At 31.0% G+C, this 21,870-nt stretch overlaps 1 protein-coding gene and 1 pseudogene across 1 annotated transcript; one reads left to right on the top strand and one right to left on the bottom strand.

Moving 5' to 3' along the window:
• The window catches only part of LOC133203967 (toll-like receptor 4), a 178,485-nt pseudogene extending 175,945 nt beyond the window's left edge, over positions 1-2,540 (top strand).
• An 18,429-nt stretch (positions 2,541-20,969) lies between these two features.
• LOC133203966 (uncharacterized) lies at positions 20,970-21,640 on the bottom strand. The gene is made up of 2 exons (XM_061339758.1): positions 21,599-21,640; positions 20,970-21,515 (listed from the first exon to the last, which is right to left on the bottom strand). The coding sequence occupies exons 1-2, from the start codon at positions 21,638-21,640 to the stop codon at positions 20,970-20,972; spliced, it is 588 nt and encodes a 195-aa protein (XP_061195742.1).
• Between the last annotated feature and the right edge of the window lie 230 nt (positions 21,641-21,870).

The following is a 21,870-nucleotide window of genomic DNA, read 5'->3' as shown; positions in this document are numbered from 1 at the left end:
AAACATGATGGGAGAAAACAAAATTCGAAATGGTTTTAGTTAATTCATATCACATAAATTCAAATATAGCTAACTACACAATTCACATTCGTAACGAAATTTTGATTTTTAACTACATGTGAAGATTCGTACTTTTACATTCATGAATTTTAGTTGCTAACCACAAAACCCGATTTATACATTCTATACTGGTCCCTAACAGAGCTTTAATCAGATTTTAAACCTTTTGTTCAAATTTTAAATTGATGACAAGATAAAATGTAGCCTTCTGATTGTTTACCATTTAGGTCATGCAATCAGTTTAAATCCCCTGATCAGAGACTTCCAAGACATGTTAGGCCTAATTGGGCATAGAGATTTGATTTCCTTACAAAAACCTAATTCATTGACGTATTTCATAAACGCGTTTCACTTTGAATCACAAATTACGTGTTTTTTAAGAATATAAATAGAAATACTACAGTACATGACCGGAAGTATATTTTTATAACAATAACTGACTATGGTAAACACAAAATTTGTTAATGTTCATTCTATAGATTTACAATTTATTATGTACCAGTATATACATGTACAATTATGTACAATAAATAAAACTGAATGGTTATAATATTTAATTTTTTCATGGTTCATAAACTATGTTTTCTTATTAAGAATTAAATAGATAATAAAGAGGTTTCTTACATGAAAAGAAATTATTTAGTACTAATATTTACAAATTTTGAAGGTCATACATATCTCAATAATAATGGTTCATCTGATAAAATACTTTTATATTTCGACTTTTAAAAGGTATCTCTTTATCTATAAAAAGACATTTCAATCTCTTTCCGAAACTAAAAATTACCGTAAAAGATGCTCCATGTCCATATCTATGTCTGTTACTTTATCTTAAAATTGACCAATATCATTTTAAGTGGGGTTACTTTTCAGAGAAACATGGGATAAACTACTATGATCAATATATATTACAAATAATTAATGTCGATGTATTTGAAAGTAATTAAATATGATAAAATCGACAATATATGACTATATTTCGGTTGTTTTTAAGTTATATTTAATAAAAATATTTAGAACGTGATTATGATTAAATTTTACTTTAACATATACATAAATAAAGCATATCTGTTTCCCCATGTTTATTACACATGTTTTTACTATGCTGAATCGAATGTTTCTACTCTTGGATTGGACCAGTACATGGAATCGAAAATTTAACAATTATCGATCTTTCCAATAATTTCTGCTCAAACATTTCCCAATTTTTTTTTAAATACGCAACTGGAATACAAATCCTGAATTTGTCTAAAAATGATATCGGCAAACAGTTTATGAATGACATTGAGGGGAAAATATTTGAAAATATGCATTCCCTGCGTATACTTGATCTTTCATTTGACAACATAAACGTGTTGCCAATTTTAATGTTCAAAAACCTTCAAGAGTTGCAAGAATTAAACTTAAAAGGTAATTTGCTTTTTGAATGGCGCGTAAAAATGGATCACATGAGAAAAATCAAATTGATAAACTTGGCTAGAAACAGGTTAACAACGATAAACATGCATCAGCAAAGTGCTTTTGGAAGCCTATTTTTAATATCAAGTCTAACAATTGATTTATCTGAAAACAAACTTTTATGCTCATGTGAAAATTTGCAGTTTCTTTCCTGGATTACTGCCTACAGCATGCATTTTAAACAATTTAAATCATATCAGTGCTCAATGGCAAGTTCCAAAACGTTTGATTTCTCAAATACCTCTTCGTCTTTGTTGACTTTGCGAAGAAATTGCAAATCATTTTTGTTGATTTATTTATCAATATCAGTTGCACTTGCTTTCTTAATGAGCATAATGATAGGTGTGATAATCGTAAAAAATAAGTGGAAAATTATATATTTAATTTTCAAAGTCAAGAAAAGATTGGGAAAAATTGGAACTCTTTCAAAAGAAATAGGGCCAATGGGGTATGACTACCATGCATTTATTTCTTTTTCCGATGATATGAAAGATTTTGTGGTCGATGTAATGATCCCACGTCTTCAAACTCGATCAAACTTGCAACTTTTCATTCGTGACCGTGACGATGTTCATAGAGCAGGGCAAAGCGAATATACTGTCATAATGGAAGCCATTGAAAAAAGCAGACGTGTGATATGTTTGTTATCTGATGATTACTTGAAATCCGACATCGACAAGTATCGAGTATTTGAAATAACTATTGCAAGGTGGGAAGGTGTAAAAAGAGGAAAAAGTTTGAAATTTATTCATATTATCCTGTTCCCTAAAGTTAAAATAGATTCACTCCCTGGAATATTGCTGACTATCTTGAAACAAAATTCTTACTTGGAGTATCCTAAGGAAGAATGTGCGTATGACGTCTTCTGGGAAAAATTTCAGTCTCTCATTGAGCAGGATGTTATGTCTGACATGGAGCATGAAATTAAGCCTACTATTATGCAGGATAATCTCTCTGATATTGAGAAAGACTTTGTGTGTGACACTGAACCGCTCATTACGCCTGACATTGAACAAGGGTAGTGCTTGGTTTAAAGAGAAATTGTAGAAAATTTGGAATCACAATTTTCCCCTATAATTAAGAGCATCAAAACATTTAACTTTCGCTACGATTTATACAAACATTAATCCAGCAGAATGAGAAAAAAAATACTGTTGCCTTCAATTCAATAGTAAGACATATCAACGACGTTTCATCAATCAACAATAGTTATTTTCATTCATTTGTCGACTAGATATATAACAGCGAACTCGATTTAAAGCAACACCATGCAGTCTGCAACATATTTAGATGTATTATATACTATAGACTTTTATGACCAACTAGCAAATAAACTTCCAGACAAACGTGATTACTTTAACTTTTTCTATCATCAATATCTCCTATTAAAGCAGTAATATTCCAATACTGTTAACCGACTTTTATTTGTGTATGAGAAATTTTCGTTTTGCATCCTTCTTTTACTTGTGAATATTTATCGCTGCAAACCAAATTCTTAGTAATGCTTCTATTTTAAATGAATCAACGGTTGCGTAAACTAGTCGTCGCGGATAAATTTTGAACTGGTGATTCGCAAATAAAAATTGTAGAAATATTAATTTGTTTACAGTCTCATCTGTATTTGATATTCATGTCCACCAACTTAATCTGTACGCAAGAGCATGTTAGGAGTACTATAAATCTGAAGAAAATAAAACAAGGAAAATCACTGTAAAATATGTTTATATTTCAGAGTTTTCAAAAAGTATTATTTAAAGTTCGTATTTTGCAAATTGTACGGTTGATTTGATAACCTGTGACATGTCATATACTAGATGTTTTGGCCATGGTTTTACAGTAATTTACGAATTAATCCCTTTAAATTTTCAACGCATAGGGTATGACCGGTCCACTTGGGTTGCTTATTCCCCCTTGACATACGATCAACCTCTGATGTGTTCATTGGTCAGCGATTTTACCCTGTTCACGATTTAATTTGTATTGTTAACGAGATTCATGACATCGATCACTGTTACTTTTCTTTTTCAATACAAAACATAATTAAGCATTCAATGAACTCTTTTTATACTCTGTTTTCAATTTGAGTGTACATAAATACTGTAATGAATGGAGGGTTTTATGAAATATGGAGATAACAAACAGTTATCAAGCTCATAAGTTCATTGAAACAATACAAATCAGGAGCGGAGCATAGACTTCTAAAAAATATCAGAGGTGGAATCAGGTGCCATGGAGTAGTATATTAATTACTTTTATTATATAATAACATATAATTCTTGTAATACAGTTATTCGATTCGATATTATCTGTTTATAATCATCAATGTGTAATGAGATTATTTTTGTTTAAAGCATTTAATGAGTTACTGTAGGTACTCATGCGACCTTACTCTTATTATTCATATTACATACGTCTGATTCCAGAAATCTCAGATTGGGAATTAGAATAAATGGCAAGAAAAAGAATTACGCCTATATTTCATTTTAAACTGTATTTCGTTCTCTTGTTTACGGACATTTTCACACATATCATCAATGTATCATTCTTAAAAATAGCATTGTTGTTAAATCGTTTGCCAACATTATATCCTGATTGTCGATTAATTCGTAGAAGTGTGTTCTTAAATGCTTTTAACTCGTATGTCTGCATCCTGCATAATACTGTGATCAGGTCGATCAGAAAAGAGCCAATCAAAAATATTCTTCATGATTTGTAAAAAAAAAATTGAATTTTTAGTATTTTATTAAGGAGATTATTACTAAGACGGTCTTTAAGTGGAGGTTTGATTTATTCCTTCATATTGTCGGATTTTTTTTTTCTATTTCATTCATTGTTTTGCATCGAATAAAACGATTATATTCGATATTGATACTTGACATTTGTATAAATGTATTTCAAGAAAAATTATGGTGTTTTGTTGATTATAGTATTATTGAAAATAAATTAAATAAAGAAAATGAATTCATTCCAGAAAAATATGGTTTATCTTGATTTTTATTAACCTACTTAAATCAGCACAGGATCTGGATTGCCTGCAAGCATGAGCAATAATGAAAAAAAGCAAGCTAGAAATTTATAAAAATGAATTTTAATCGTGTGACAGAGATGGGTCAAAGTGGAGCAACACTCCAGTTCCATGCATATAATTCTAGAATCTTATTAACTCTACGACTTATCAAATATCTACAAACTGAAAGGCCCCATAGATGTTGATAACCAGAGTCCTCCAAACTACTATGGATGAACGTAATATATCTTCTACTTTTGTACGTTGCTGAAAGGTTATTCGGTATTTTTAAAGCAGTGGCATTGAATTATCCTGAAATTTTCACTACTTTCTAATATACTCTTAAGAAAAGATTCGTACTGGACGCATATGCAAAGAGAGAAAATATTTTTTTCCTATTTTCATCAGAAGTTCTTTTTTTTTTTTTGTTTTTTTTAAGAAATAAAATACTTACATTATGGATCAAAAGCACTCCTAAACCGTGGCAATCAGCAGGTACGATAAGCGAATACGTTTATAATACATGTACCTGCTTTAGTTGACAACAATGACGAAGCGTTAAAAATTTCTTCCCTTATTTAACCCACAACTAACCCCCCCCCCCCTGAAATTTCAGCTTAAATTAATGCAAAGCCTTTTTAGTAACATCGAAGAGAGATGCTTAGTGTCAAGGTATGAAAGCAGCAAAAGAATTAAAGGTTTTTCTATATGTGTCGGTATATTTGTATCAGTCTCAGAATGAAGCTTGAAATTAAAATCGTTCAAGAACAATTTTCATTTAATGCATCTAAATAAGACACAAGGTTCTTTGAAATGTTAGAAACGGTTTTGTAAATAGTTGACAATTTTACCCCAGTACAAGAATAAAAAACTTTTTTTTTTCATTTAATCTAGACTAATCTAGATACTCCAACATTTATTAGCTTGAAATGAAATTTAAAGTGATGCGTGATGCTTTCAATGTACACAGCACAGTAAAGGTGCGAATGGAAATATCGGCGACTTTTTATGATACAACATATATTCTTTTTTTTTTAGGATAGCGATTCATTTTAAAAATTTACTAATATCGGACAAATGTAATTATGATTATTTACTACATATTTAGGACGATTAGATTTTCTATTTAGACTAGTCACGTGATGTGAAGTCACGTGATTTAAGGACATATATTTGCAGTATTGAGGTCACCTATACATTTCAATAGTGCAAGGGCATAACCAAATTAAAATTCGATTTTTGATTTTTAAATAGTTTCAACAATCATTATAGTTTGTGAAAAGTGCTCACAAAGATTCTACTATTTCATTGTTAAAATCATATTTGTATGAACGCATATAATTTTTTTGCTGGTCAGCTTCATTAAATATAGAAATAAGTTATTCAGTTCCAAGATTTCAAAAGGGTCGCAGCCCTTTTCAAATGGCTTAATACTTCTAGAGTTCATGATTTTAAACTTATTATGATCCACTGAGGGTATGCCCTTGCACTAGATTGATTTATTAAGACCCTTATCCCCCATTGTACCTGCATACAAATATACGACAGTATCAGATAATTAGGAATTGTACGGAAAACAAAATCATAAAAAGGACATTGCATCCAAATTAATGACCTCTTAAAAATCTGCAAATAATATTTTAGTGAATAATAAAATAAGTTTCTTCTTGTAAAAATATTACTTGATCTGCCTCTCACTGCATACAAACTGCGTAAATTTTTACGGAATGACGTCATATTGACAAGTCATGCCATCAGTGACTTACTTAAACCTTGCTATGGGGGAATTAACTAACGACAAAAACGCATGTTATAGTAAGTTTTGATGTAGTTTTATTATGTACTACAATTTAAAATCGCACATCACTTCATTCTGTGCTATTTTTAAGGATTGTTAGTTTTGTGTGATGACAAAGCTAATATTTCCAGTAAAAATTAGGCCCCGCCTCCTTTATGTAGCCTTATTTGTGCTGTGTAGCACATGCTTTTTACACTATATATCATTAAACAATTGAAGCACTAAATGAAACAACTAAAACAAAGTATGAAGAGAAAAAAAAAACAACATGAAATTTACTCTGAATGCCTGGTTGCCTCTAGTCTTTTATCCTAAAATTGATTTTAGGATAAAATTATATTAAGGCTACACTCAGATATTTAAACTTGCCTATACAATATGACAGCATAGTAAGCTATAAGAGGTGTATTTTTGAGAAAAGGATTTCTTAATATTTATATTTAAAAAAAATTAAAGTCCTGGTATGAAATATGGAGATAATGAACAGTATTCATGCTCAGTCCATTAAAACAATACAAATCGGGAACAGAGCAAACATGAACCCCGAAGAGCACCAGAGATTGGATCAGGTGCCATGGAGAAGTGAGCATCCCCTGCCGACCTGTCATACCCGCCGTGTGCTCCTTTCATGATCGGATAATAACTAAAATTCAGTGCGTAAGTAATAGCCTAACTATGAAAAACGTCACTCAGCAGATGACTTTATGATAGATTGAATTTCACGACATGGTCATTGTATCGACCAAAGAACCTACGAAATGATGACTTTAAACAAGACTTTCCTGAGATATTCCTGTTTCGTCAATTTGTTTGTCAATAACTTACCTCCTTTTAGAAATTTTTCGCACGTAGAGCATCCTCTTGCGTATCAAATAAACTGAGAGATATACTCCCCATATTCAGGTGTTAAGGGTATATTGCTACATAAGTAAGGAAAATTGACGATGGAAAAGTTGACGTTTGTTATAAAGTTTTGTTGTTAGATTACCATTAACGTCTTTTTCTGGTAAAATATCCAAATATGAAACAGATATATAAGACTCTGTGGTATCTTTTATTTAAAGCCCACTGAGATATATCGTGTCAACATATGCATGGAAATGACTATTGTTAATTGATAATACGTAGTCAATATATCTAAAAGTCGAGTTTGAGGCCACAGCAAAAGATGTCTTTTTCTCAAGTATAAGATTTTGAATGAAATCTGCTTCATAGGAATAAAAAAAACTGGTCCGCTAACACCGGGCCACAATGGGTACCCATGGGAATTCCAAAAAATTGTTGGAAGACCTAGTGTCCAAAAACCACATACATGTAGATATTGTCAATCAGAAACTCAAGCATCTTTTTAATATCAACTTCAGAGTACTTGTGTGTACAATCAGAATATTTTATAACAAATAATTTTGCAAATAATCAATGACAAGGTAAATAAATTTACGAGTTCCATTTTTTTGAAAAAGCAGCTGTCATTGATGTCAAAAAACCCGGACTTTAATCTATCGTGGGGAATGGCTGTATACAGAGTTGAAAAGTCGTAAGTTTTAATGTTATTGATTTTGTGATTTCAAATTTTCGAGAGGTTCATTGGTATTTTTAAGTATCCACATCCGATTTACACAACTTCTCGAATATATTGTTGCACAGTACCCCTGAATTTCCACTTCACAGCTGTTAATATTTTCGTGAAAAGTAAAGAAAGAGGCTGGGTAGAACATTTACTGGAACCCGCTATATATCTTTGTTTGTAAGAATTTTTATGAAGTTTCAAAATCCAGTATAAATATGGTAATCTAAATTCATTTTGATTATTGGGAATATTTAAACTATTGAAAACTGAGATATGATTTTGAAGAATTTCCTTCATAGAAAGGGAGCTATGGGTATAAGTTAGATTGCCACTTGTAGAATTAAATCCCAGTTCTTCTAAAATACAATTAAAATAATGAGCCTTAAAAACAATGACAATGTTGTTACCTGCTTTGTCAGATGGGACCAGTACGTGCAGATTGTATATTCTATTTAATTCTTTTTTCACTTCTGGATTATTTAACACAGAAGGATAAATAGATTTCATATTGCCCCTTAATCATTTTAACATACATCTTTTAGATTAAATCCATTCCAGGCCTTCTTTTTCAAATAAAAGATGAATTAAAACATGCAAAACATAATATAAACTTAATTTTGGCATTTTTTGGATGGTATAAATAACGAAGTACTAGTATTTGTCAAAATAACTAGTTAAAATACCTAACCCATGACGTCATAGCTTTTGATCAAATATTTTCCTTGTGAAAATGAAACAAGACGAGAATGCATGTTAACAAATGTATAAAATGGGACTTTAAAATCATATACAGTGAATATCCCGTGTGATTTATAAGGAAATAAAGTTTAAGAGTCAGGTATGCTGATTTATTGTTATCATTTTTTCTTATAATTAAGACAGAAAATGTTTTGAAATCCCGATAAGTCTTTTTTCTGTCGTCTTCAACAACAGAGATGCAAAAATTGAACACCGCATTATTTTGAAAAATACTTTTTGACGATATCGAGAGCTTGTGTTCCATAGAACTTGGAAAGTGCTGCTAAAATAGTGTGGTTAACATTAATTAATGAAAATTCTTCGATCTTACATACAACTTGGAAAAATTTTGGTTAGCTTTCATGCGAAAGTTTGGAATATATATATTTCTGTGACAAGAGAGTAAGATCCAGCAGACCTTTTCATTATCCTGAGATGTTTAACATAATTATTTTTAAAAACAGAAGTAAATTATCCCCAGGTTAGTGTTGAACTTTTACATTTTTCATCAAGGAATTTTTTTTCTATTTATATACGTCACGTGATGACGTCGTAGTGGAGAGCTTCTTTTAGCCTAAGACTCATTGAGTCTATACAATGTATAATAATAGTGACTTTTTGATTTATGAATCTTTAATGTCAAAAAAGGGTGAAGGTTCTGAAAAATGATGTGGGTGCTGCGTTAATATACCTGCGTCGTGCTTTTATTCCCGTTTCCTTCAAATATATATGAGATACGATAATTTTTCTTATATAATATGATTAACTATAGTGATGAACTTTTAAGAAATACCATGAGTATATAAACATTGCTTTGTGAACTCAGAAATATTCTTATGAGATTTTCTTTAGGCCTGAAGATGAGACTTACTTAAAGGGCAATACCTGACCTATGACCTACAGAAAGAGAGGGGACTGCACATGAAAGAAAAACGACTTACATATAATTGCATTGCATCATCAAAGATTTGGAATTTTATAATGTAAGGAAGAGAATAAATGAAATACCTTTAACATTTCCTCTTTGCTGTACACGTAGGCACATTTGCTTGGAATAAGAACAATGTCTATGAAACTATGGTTATTACTTCTACCATTAAAAAAAGACTTGTCTAGATAAACACTCCCTAACTAAAATGTACTATAGCTAACTATAGTTTACTATAATAAATATAGCAATCACTTTAATACTTTGATGTACTATGGAACTTTATTCAAGAACACTTTTTTAGATTAAGGATCCTAATATCTCATTTTTGAAATACAAATGTAATTTAAAAATTATGTGTGAAAATAGAAATGATATTTACTTTTAATATCCGTAAGTAGCATGTACGACGAGGAAAAAATAAATTAAAATAGTTTGAAATTTATTATTTTAGCAAAAAACTTTAATTCATTAGAGTAAAAACATTGATTCACTATAGTGAAGAAAATTGAAACTATAGTAAACTTCATTATACCTCTGTGGATTTCTTCTATATAAGAACCTGCTATTTTTTCTAAACAACCCCTAGCGTCGAAGAGTTATTGCGCTATTCGCCCCTGGTGAAAAAGTTATCGAACTATTCACCCTCAGCATTCCAGTAAAGGAGGTCTTCTGGTTTCATCCGGATTGTGACGCGACACAAGAAAAGTTTGCTTCGGTATAATAAAACACCTATTTTACTGACTTTTCGGACAACAGTAGGTTTATTGTCGCCCTACCCTCGATGGCAGATACGAGGGGTGATCAAAAAGTTCGCTAACTAATTGAATAACTTCCTTAAAAGAAATAAAATGAAGGTTCAGTGTTTATTATTTTTTAAAGTATTCCTCTACAATTTTAATGCACATCTGCTATTGTTCTGCCCATGTGCGAATCACGTGATCCAGGTGGTCACGTGACATGCTTCGTAGCGGTCTGTTCACAGAAGCTAAGAGATTTTTCCGAGTCTTATATTTCTTACCCTGCAAGTAATTTTTTATAACAAGAAGAGACCATCTGTCAGAAATGGCCAGATATCGGCAATAGGATGGGTGAATAAGGATATCCCTTCCCAGAATTAGCATGGTGACCATCACAGCCCGAGTCCTCTGTCTCGAGAGCGTCGTTTATCCAATGTGGAAAAGTATGGGCGCCTTCTTTTTTTCATATCTCATATGTTTAAAGTCTAAAGTAAGCGATATTTTAGGGATTTAATAATTATATTATTGCTCAGATATTCAACTATTTTTCTTACTGTTACTTGGCGATCTTTCAAAACAAATTGCTCAACTAAGAACACATATTTTTACCGGCTTGCTTTCGCTGGTCAACAGAACAAACATCATTTTTAACCATCTCCCTGCCTTCACTAAAACATTCAATCCAATTAATGATTAAACTTCTGGTAAGTATTTTGTCTTCATAAACCTTGTACAAATTATCATATTCTACTGCAAAGGAATTTCAGAGATATACGTTAAACTTTACGGCTGTTCGTTGCTCGAGTACGACTGAATCAGCCGATTTATGTCACAAGTGACCTACATACATTGTGACGTCTCAAACACGGAGCAAAACATTATTTAACATCTGCTATTTATAGAACATATCGACTTGGCCAAGATCAGGTGCCCGTATTGGTTGCAGATTAACAAAAAAATGAAGTCAAACAAAATGTATTACAAATATGTTCTATGTAACACTATATCCTTTTGGCAGATTGTTTGAAATTTCTGTCCATTTCTGTCAAGCGGTTAAAAAGATTTCACTCTTAATATAGCAGAGACCCAAGTGGGCTACGGACTATACATATTCAGGCATAACATTTATCTTTATCATATTCGACTAAACAAAAAAAGTATAATCCAAATACAAACTCTTCACAAAACATTGTCTGAGCAAGAAAAATCACATAACTCATTTCCATTAAAATGTTACAGTATATAAAGGACATGGGTAAATTTGTTAATCTTTGGGAGTTTTTCTACTCTTATTATTTGGACATCTGAAGTAAAAATACATTAAAGTACTTTCAATTTTTCTAAAGATTTTGTATGTAGATGAAAATTTCAAACTTATTTGGTAATATTCAGAGAAAAACTGTGTCAAACATTTTTTGATTGACCATTTTGAGACCTTGGGCTACGGACTATACATATAGTATTTTTCATTTATTAGAGACCATAGAAAAATACCTGTTTGTATCAGTAAATAATTGTTAAAATTGTCATCATGGAGTTCACACGTGTTTAATAAATCCTTTCATTTGGATATTAAATCCATTTATACAAAAATCCCGTGAAATTTAACAAAATAAAACGAAAAACTTCAAATAAATTCACAATTCGAGTAAAATATAAATTGTCAGAACAAAATAATACATATCAGAATTACATGTAATTGGTGTTTTGATAACAAAATATAGTTCAAGACCATCGGGAGACGAAGAATGGGCTTTAATTTAGCATCTATGAAGGCTGGATTTCATGTGAGCACTGGGGCTACGGACTATACAGTTAAACATCTCTATTGTGAACAATCCACATAAAGAAAATATAATTGTATAATTAAATTTTGGGCAATTTTTTTTTATTATTTGGCATTCTATAAAAGTTCACGCTACTGAGTTTGAGTATTCAAAATACCATATTTAAAAATCAAATGTCTAATGTATTGTGTACTTTCAACGCCAAATGAAATTTCAGTTCAACTAATTAATGCATTATTGGTGTTCAAACTATAATGAATAAAAGCAAAAGGAACTGTATTTAAATCGAGGCATTTTTTTTTTGGGGGGGGGGGGTTGTTACAGACTATATTGCTTCATATTTTTTTATTTTAATGTAATACATGGAGCTCAAGGTGGTCATTCAAAAGGTGTATCGGTATATAATTTATCATGATTATATGGTGTAATTCATAAAAAAAATACAAAACATGATTAGTACAATATTTATCCATCAAGAATCAATGTTTTTTTTTTTTAAATTAACAATTCAGTGATAAGTAGATTGGGTGACACAATTATAAGAGTGAAGGTCTCACTTTGTACTAAATTGCAAAGTAAGGAGTTGATCCTTATGTTTTGGGATCAAATCCCACTATGGGATGTTAAGACTGGTTGATGAAAAGTAATAAACCATTGAATCCCAATTTTGCAGTAGATGCATGCAGGAAAAAAAATCTTGCTAATACAGAAGTACGGTTATATGGTCTGTAAATTTGCTAAATTTATTTGTAGAGTCCGTAGCCCTTTTGTAAGTAGGATTTTTGTGGATAAATGTCCTTTTAAAAATATTACAATGCAAATTATTTTAAATGGAATGATAATATGTATCACAAGAATGGAAACATTATCATGTATATTTAGAAATATGTTTTGACCACAAACATAACAGGACAGCTAGCTAGACTACAGAAGTAAGCCTTTAGTTGAAAAATGTTAATTTTCAGACATTTTGTCTTTAATTACAGTGGTATTTGCATTTAAAAACATTGCATTTGTTTGAATAAAGATATTATTGTATTGTAGTTATTGTATCAATAATGTATATGACTTTTTCTGGAAGTTGTTATATTAGGGCTACGGACTATACAGGGCTACGGACACCAATCATTCTTTAATAACTTCTTTTGGTGTTAGCACAAAAGCTATACATTACTGTTTTTTTTATTTGACTGGTAACTGTGAAAATATCAAACAAGAGCATGATAAATTATACATTCTTTTGTTGAACACAAACTATAATGAAATATGGGGCTACGGACTTTACAAAAACTTTGACCAGTACGGGAAAAAAATTACAAAATGTGCACGCATTTTACCATATAACAACTATATTTTTCTCATAGTACTTTTTTTCTTAAGTAAAATAAAAAAAATTTAAACACATTATATTTGCTCTTTTTTGCTAAAAATTATGCATATATTCCAACATTGATAAATCTTAAATTATGTAACAAAGGTATATCTGCAGACATTTATTCATAATTTCCACAAGTTTTATCATTTTTCTTTTCTGTAAAAAATAAACTAAACCAGAGTGATTTTTCTATAATTAAGTATATTTATTTTAAATGTTTCATTCAAAATAACTTTAATTCACCATTTTTTTAAATGTAAAAAATCAAGTGCAACAGCATAACGCTTCAAAAATTATGAATCTGTGACTTTATTCTGTTGTTTTTTCAAAGACGCAGATACTATATATATGTTATTATATACCAATGGAAAGCTCTCATTCTGATCTTTGCAATGCAACAAAAGACATTTAGATTAGATGTAACTATAAAGAGTTACATCTGTATAACATCATTTAGTTGGAAATGGGCACCTGAACTTGGCCAAGCCGATATGTATGACTATATGTGGGACAAATTTCATTCTGATATGAATTGTGGTTTTTTAAATCTAGAGATAGTTCGCGAACTTTTTGATCACCCCTCGTATTTGCCCCAGCTGTGCCTAGGGAATTAGTTGTTGTCATAGAAGACAGTATACTTAGCTTGATATTGTCCTCATAGCCAGTACATGTGTATAAAAAGATAACCATGCTTAATTTCTACTAAGGCTTTGTCTCCTACTGTACCATTCAGGTTCTTCCCCAAGGTAAGAAGAGAACTAACACATCTGATATATAAAGATACAAACAGAATAGAAGTAAAAGAAATTTATTTGAGCATTAAGATAAGAAAAAGGATTGGCATTTTATGAAATTCTGTTTTAATTATTTGGAACGTTACTAACTGTAAGGAAGAGATGTCAAATTATAAACTTAAGACTACTTGTTCATGCGAGGAGATATAACTCGTTTTGGAAGGAAATCGAAAAAGTAAAAGGATTAGATGACGAACAGGTATCAGTCTCATAAATCTATGAGCAAGAAATACAAATTGTGAACAAATAATAAATGATTAATAAAACCTTTCCGTTTTTCTGAGTACATAAATTACTAGAGTGAATGCAAGTAAATCTAAATTGACTTACTGAACATAACGACAAATGATTTGGAAAAGCCCCAAAAACCATTTAGAACACTTTTAAGATTACTGCATGCTTATTCAGGTTTTAATGTTTTTCTTTATTTTTGTTTTTGTTTTTTGTTTTTTGATATACACAATTGTTTTAATAGGATATTTCAAAGAAACGGGATTTCATTTTAACAAAACAGTAAATTTCTACTTACCTTTAGTCTTGTCATTTAAAAAACCAAAATAAAACCTTTGTAATTCAAAATTCCATGTATTAATTTTTGTACAGTGCATTTCAAAAGAATGAGAAGGGTAATATCCACTTCCTCGTCTGATTTTTGATAAGTGAATTTGACCTTCGAGACAAATGAACAGTAAGTGCCGAAATATTCAGCTTCCATTTATACACTTGTAACCAATTGTGGTTAAGTGAATTATACAAAGAAGATAAAAAAATCATCTCAAAGACTTTTAAAGTGTTACTGCATTGCTTTATGACTAGCAATAGATAAAGTGCATAAATGACTCCTTCAGTGTTTTGATATATAGAAGCACGTGGCTTTATTTTTTCAAAGTATATTTTTTCCCTAAAACATCAGATCAAGAGTATTCACACAGTCATTGTTTGACTATTTTTAACATCACAATACTTTGGCAGTTGAAAACAATTTCTTGGTGTAAATGAATCACAGTGACCTGAGGAATACATGAAAATTAATATTAATTCAAATTTCCAAATTTTAGAAAGATATTGCACTAAATTACAAAATATATATATATATATATATAATAGAAATAAAAACCAGATAAATTTAAATGAGCATTGTTAGCAAGATTGGTTGAAAGACATTTCGACTTCTAACACATGTACATCCAGCTACAACTTCTCCAATTTTTTTAATGCATGACATTGTCTAGATCTGCTATGTATCATGCCGAGTTCTATTTGCCTCAACACCTTCACATTATAGCGCGTAAATATTAAAATGCACTTTGAACTTTGAAAAAAATCACTTAATCAGCCACCTATTGCTTATTAAATGCGTCACTTTTTCTATGATGAGGTCATCTCGTCAAGTGCATTGTAATCAGCTACTCGTGTACAACTTGAGATGCTGCTTTTCTAGCGATAAAAAATAATGCATTGGTAAGTTCTTCTATTGTTTATTATTATGCTTCCTGTCAGTTTGTCTCTATATAATCAATACCCAACTATTTTCGCATAGTGTTCTAAGGATTTATATAGCGTAAGCATACTATGCCGAAATAGTGCACGGCTGTCTTTTCTAGAGAAAATGTAATTAGCACCCACGCTGGGGATCGAACTCACGATCTGGAGAACGTCAGTCCAACGCGTTACCGATTACGCCACAAACACCGCTACTTTACGGAATGTATTTTCAAGTATATAAACGTAGTTTTTATACATTTGTCACAAAACAAGAAATAAATGAATATAATTTCTAAAAGACTGATATTATTGATAAGGATCTTAAAGAAAAATTCTCTAGCAAATAAACGAATTTATCAGTAACCAAAATTGCAACGTAACATGAACTGGTTCTTCGGAGTCAATAAAACGCTTTTTGATATAACGCTTGATTAAAGAATGTTCAAGAAAATTTTCATTTAGATTTAACGTCTGCAAACAGGTTTGGGATTGAGAATTTAATTAAATTGTCGTATACAAACAACAGTCAGCAAAATAATTATAATAGTGTTATTATTTGGATGTACTATGCCGAAATAGTAGTCAGGGTTTGACACATAGTGCACTCGCCTCCGGCTCGTGCACCATGTGTCAAACCCTGACTACTATTTCGGCATAGTACATCCAAATAATAACACTATTATATAAATACTTTTGATGCAGTTAAATACATTTGAACAGTTTAATATCGCGAATTAATTCATTTTGTGGTATTTTATATTGCTTTAAAATTTTTATAATTATGAAGCAGAATTAATTTTTAAAAATTCTATGTTTTTCATACTAATTGTTAGGCAATTTTTTACACACTGAATTGTCGACGGATTTTCCCGTTATTTCCCGATTATGACAAGGAGCACACGGCGGGTGTGACCGGTCGGCAGGGGTTGCTCACTCTTCCATGGCACCTGATCCCCCTCTGATGTTTTAGAGGTCCGTGTTTGCTCTGCTCCTATTTTGTATTGTTTAATGGACTTTTGAGCTTGAATGCTGTTCGTTATCTCCATATATTTCATGTATATCTCATTGAGCTTGAAATAAAGGACACTATAAATCTATAACATCTGTTTTAACTTACTATAGAGTTTATGACGAACCAGCAACTAAACTACAGTAAAACACGTTTATATTAAACATGCTTAGCATGAATATACGCTTATTACGAAGTAGTTTTCATTCCAAATCGTTAAAACATTATTGTGAACTTAAAGGGATATAACAAATTAAGTTTAGAACGAAGCTAAATTGTCCGTCCTGGTATTTTTCTATAAGCATGTTATTATATGACAAACGTGATAACTTCCGCTTTTCCATCGTTAACTCCTCCTTTTTAAACAGTAATATTTCAATACACGCAAACCAATTTTTATCTGCGTGCGAGATTTTACGTGCTTCTTTTACTCGCAAATATTTATCGCCGCGCACTAATTTCTTTATCACGTAATTTTTTTTTTAAATGGCTGATCGTTTGCAAAAACTTGTCTCGGATAGATCTTAAACTGGCGAATCGCGAATAGAAATTGTCCTTATTTATAGTTAGTGTACAGTATGAAATGTATGCTGTTCATTTCTTCCATTGATTTGGCACGCAGATGATAGAGGTATTGAAAATAAATCTTTAAACCAAGAAATGCTACTGACAAACAAGTTGATATTACAGGCTTTCAAAAATCATATTTATGGTCAGCATTTAATAATGACCGTTTTGTAAATATTACCTATTATCAGATGGGTTCCCTGGCCAAAGCACCTGTGATCACGGGTATTATAGTGTGAAAAAACAACAACAAACAAACAAAACTTTGTTGGCCATTTAACTGTTAAATGCCTAAGAAATGCTGCTCGTTTTCCTTAACCTTGAAGTACTGGTGTTCTGAACGTGGCACAGACTACATTTTATTATATACATGTATACATTTTATTTTGTAACAACAAATTGCAAACATCCGTGACATCTTTCATTGTTCTTAATCATTGTAATTTTTCATGAAAACAGTTTTTTTTCGAATTGGTTTTTGCAGTTCATTTAATATCGATCATAGATTGGCCTGAACCATATGCTTGAAGAAAAAGTAAACATGTAGTTGTCCAGTAAACGTTGCTATTCATTCAACGATTGGTCCGTTGTTCGTGGTAAGATCCTCCCTCTGTGTGCATTAATAACAATAGCCATATAAATAAAACAAAGGTTTGTCAATGTAGAACTGCTGAAGAAGATATTACACTTTTTTCTACCAGCGTGTTGGGCGATTTTGATAAAATTTTACTACTGAGCTCCAATTTCCAATTTTCGCCGAAAATAATCACTAAAGCGGATTAAATATATTGTGACTTTAGCCCCCCCCCCCCCCCCCCCCCCGTCTTCGCTCGGCTTTTTCTCTTAAAAATCATGATAATCTTTCAGAAAGGCTTTCAAACACATTAGTCTTTGGACTATCTTTTTTAAAAAAAAAAAAAAAAAAAAAAAAAATCCGGACAGCATTATAATAATTTTACTTTTTACCGCTAATTTTATTTATAAAACCGGTTCTACCCTGTAAACTTTGAATTGGTCAACCTAAACCACGTGTCTTGAATTTAAATCACAATAACATTAGTAGGGGTGACAATGTATAATCAAGCATTTAGTGAACTGTTTTCATAGTCTGTTTTCAATCTGAGTTAGCATATATGATTCCACAGCCAAACTCCACTTAATTAATGAAGTATACTATATGTTTATTACCTTTAATATTAAATAGTATATGATTCTTGCAAGTTAAATATTTCCACTCGATATTATCTGTTGAAATATACATTTTTATTTAGAAAAATGTGGATTATCCTTGGTTGAGAATAATTAATCAATTAACAAAATTAACTCAATGCTTCTGATTCAAGAAATCTCTGAAAGTGAATTATAAAGAATGAATTATGCTTAAATTTCATCTTAGACTGTATTTTGTTCTCTTAATTAGTGTCATCTTCGTCTGTACATAAAAACATTAATTTAAAAAATATAATTGCCCTAAATTCATTTGCTTACAAAATATGCTTCATGTCCATTAAATTGTATTGTATATCTGTTCTTGAATGCCTTTAATCCGTATGCTTACATCATTAATAGTATTGCGACATGGTCGGTCAGGAAAGAACCAATTAAAAAACAACCCTTCATAATTATTTTGAAAAACAAATATTTGAATTTTAAATAATTTATAAATCATAAAGATGAAGATAACGAACAGTGATTAATCTCAGAATCTAAAAACAATACAAATCTGTGAAGATTATTCTAAAAATAACCCGGATTGGTTTTAAGTGGAGACTTGATTTGCCCCCCCCCCCCCTTGTCGGATTCTTCCTCTTTTATTCATTATCGTTTGTATCATAAGCATAAATAATATTCGATACATATACTATACATGTATTTTCTTGAAAAGAAAATTTTGTGGTGTTTTATTTATTGTATTATTACCAAAAACTAAATAAAAAATCGAGGTAAATTCAAACTTATTTCTTTTCATAATTAACCTAATTAAATTAGTTTAGGATCAGCATTACATGCATGCTTGCATGCATGGATAATACTGTAAAATGAACATTAATTACAGAGACAGATTCATGTGCTGCACTCTACTTTATGCACACTATTTAGGTTGATTGGTAATTCAGTATTTATGAGGATTGAAATTGAAATATATATGAATATATTTAAAAGATTTATGATAAAGAAACAGTTCTCAATTGACCATCAGTATGTACGATAAACGAGCACATATGTAGAATACGTGTGAATACTTAAGTTAACAACACTGCTTGAGGCGAAATACAATGCTTCAAAGTGTTTCCCCTTCCCTTTTTATTGAATAAAAAAATAGATCTTGCTATCTTACAAACAACAGAGGAGGAATGGTCAGTTACACAGAAGGAAAGCAGTAACAAGGGTGAAAAATCCCAACTATATACATGTATATTGGTATAATCCTTTTCTGTAAACGAGTTTTATGCTGTTACTGAATCAATCATAAACATAAAATATACTGCTAAAGGAATAAAACTAACTCAGAAGAATTTCTTTAGTAAAGAAGAGGGAAAATTATGAACAGAAATTGCTGCATTAAAAAACAGTACACAATCTACACAAGGAGAATTAATTGCATGTTTGATTTCTACCAAAAGTTGGTAAAAGAAAGCAACATCTAGCAAATAATGAAGCATACAAGAGAGAAAACAAGTATGTTTAATTGAAACCATAAAGACCAGAATAAAAGTGTGCATTTTACAAAATCAGCTTTGATGAGTACTCGTACTATTCAGTACTAGATGTAAGAAAAAATTCAAGAAATAAAAATTAAAAATACTACATACAAAAATGATGTAATTCGGTTTAGAAAAGAAATAGCAAAATATGAATTTTTTGATAAATAGAACACGAAACATTTAAATATTGCTGAGACTGAACCTAACGAATGAATTTAAAGAAAATTGAATTCGACTGGACGTATGGGACGATATATGAATCAAAAACTTGAATTCTTTGGAAAGTATTTTCTGTTTCTTTTTCTTTTTTTCTTTTTCTTTTTTAGATCGACCACTGTTCGTTATATTCACATTTTTCATTGGGGAAAAAACAGGGACACTTAAAAAAAATCTTTGAAGACCGTTGTTTATTCTATTTTTCAACTTTTATTTTTATATACATTGCATTAATAAGATGTTCTAAACAAACGGGGATATATTTCAAACTTCTATCTTTGCATTCTGAAAATTGCATTTTCTAAAGAAGGAGAAAGGTAATTTTGAAGTAAAAATATTAAAAAAAATCCTCGTCTGACTTTTGATGAATGAATTAGGTCTTTGAATATTATGTCAAATGAATAGTTAATAATCTAAATACACAGTACAGACATCATTTATAAATACTCTAAACCAATTACGGTCACTGAAGTGTAAAAACAAATGCAGAAATTGGTGTTCTGTTTTGTTTTGAGACGTACCAATAGATAATAAGTGTATAAATCTTCTTGGATAAACTTGATATCTAGACTCCTATATCTTTTTTTCAAAATATATATTTAATTACATCCGATCATAGTGTTAAGGAACCTCAGTGAGATTAGAAATACAGGGATCTTAAATGCAATTTAGCTTTTACAGAAACAAAAAGATATATTTCACCAATTAGAGTAAAAGATAAAATCCATATATTTAGATCGGCATCGTTGGCAAAATTGGTCGAGGGACATTAGGACTTCTGACACAGGTACAACCAGCTACAGCCTTCTCTAGTTTGTTTTCATATGTATATCTTCTATTTATCATGTCGCATCCTGTACGTCTCAAGACGTGCACATAAAAATAGATAGGCTGGCATCGAGTACATCCGGGTCCGTTGTTCAAATCACAGCAAGTGCTTTCACTTCTCCTACAGCATGAATGGCTACACTGGACTTCAATAATGGTTTTTGGCTTTCTGTTAGGATCGATATTCTTAACGAAATGCCACTGACATGTAGACTGTACTGAACAAGCTTGTGGTCCAGTATTTCTATGGTTGGAAATGTTTTGGCGGGTTATGTCGATAAAAGAATCTTCGACGCTGTTCAGTCCCCTCAAAATCATCCCTTCTTCTCCTGGCAAAATGGCTACCGATTGAGTTAGTAGGTCATTGGTCAGGGTGGGAAGTGTGGATGGCTCTCTGCATACTGTTGGATGACTTCGTATGTAAGATGTAACGATGAGAAATGTCAAAATCTAAAAGATTTGAAAGAAAAAGAATATTGAAGGTAAAAGAAGGTTTATAAATTTTTTTCTGCATACTGCATTCTAAATACTACCATCTTTATTGGTGATTTAAAGTAGTAGGTAAGGACATTCATTTCTTATCAAAATGTTTGAAAGAAAAACCTCTCTAAACAGAGTGCCGTCGATTTGTAGAACCTCAATGAATGTAATTAGTGCATTTCTTTCAGTGAAATAGTTACTTTGAGCTGCCTTGCGTAAGATTGTACTAAACATCCCTAGTCGTCGATTCAGAAATTTTCAAAATTGTGTAAATGTTTTTGAAATATCAATTATATCGATATAGATACAGGCTATTATGTAAATT

Source organism: Saccostrea echinata, unplaced genomic scaffold (genome assembly GCF_033153115.1).
Source record: "Saccostrea echinata isolate AGI-Se365-2 ecotype Australia unplaced genomic scaffold, CSIRO_AGI_Sech_v1 ptg000052l, whole genome shotgun sequence".
Taxonomy (NCBI): Eukaryota; Metazoa; Mollusca; class Bivalvia; order Ostreida; family Ostreidae; genus Saccostrea; species Saccostrea echinata.
This window is presented reverse-complemented; position numbering and strand designations above follow the sequence as displayed.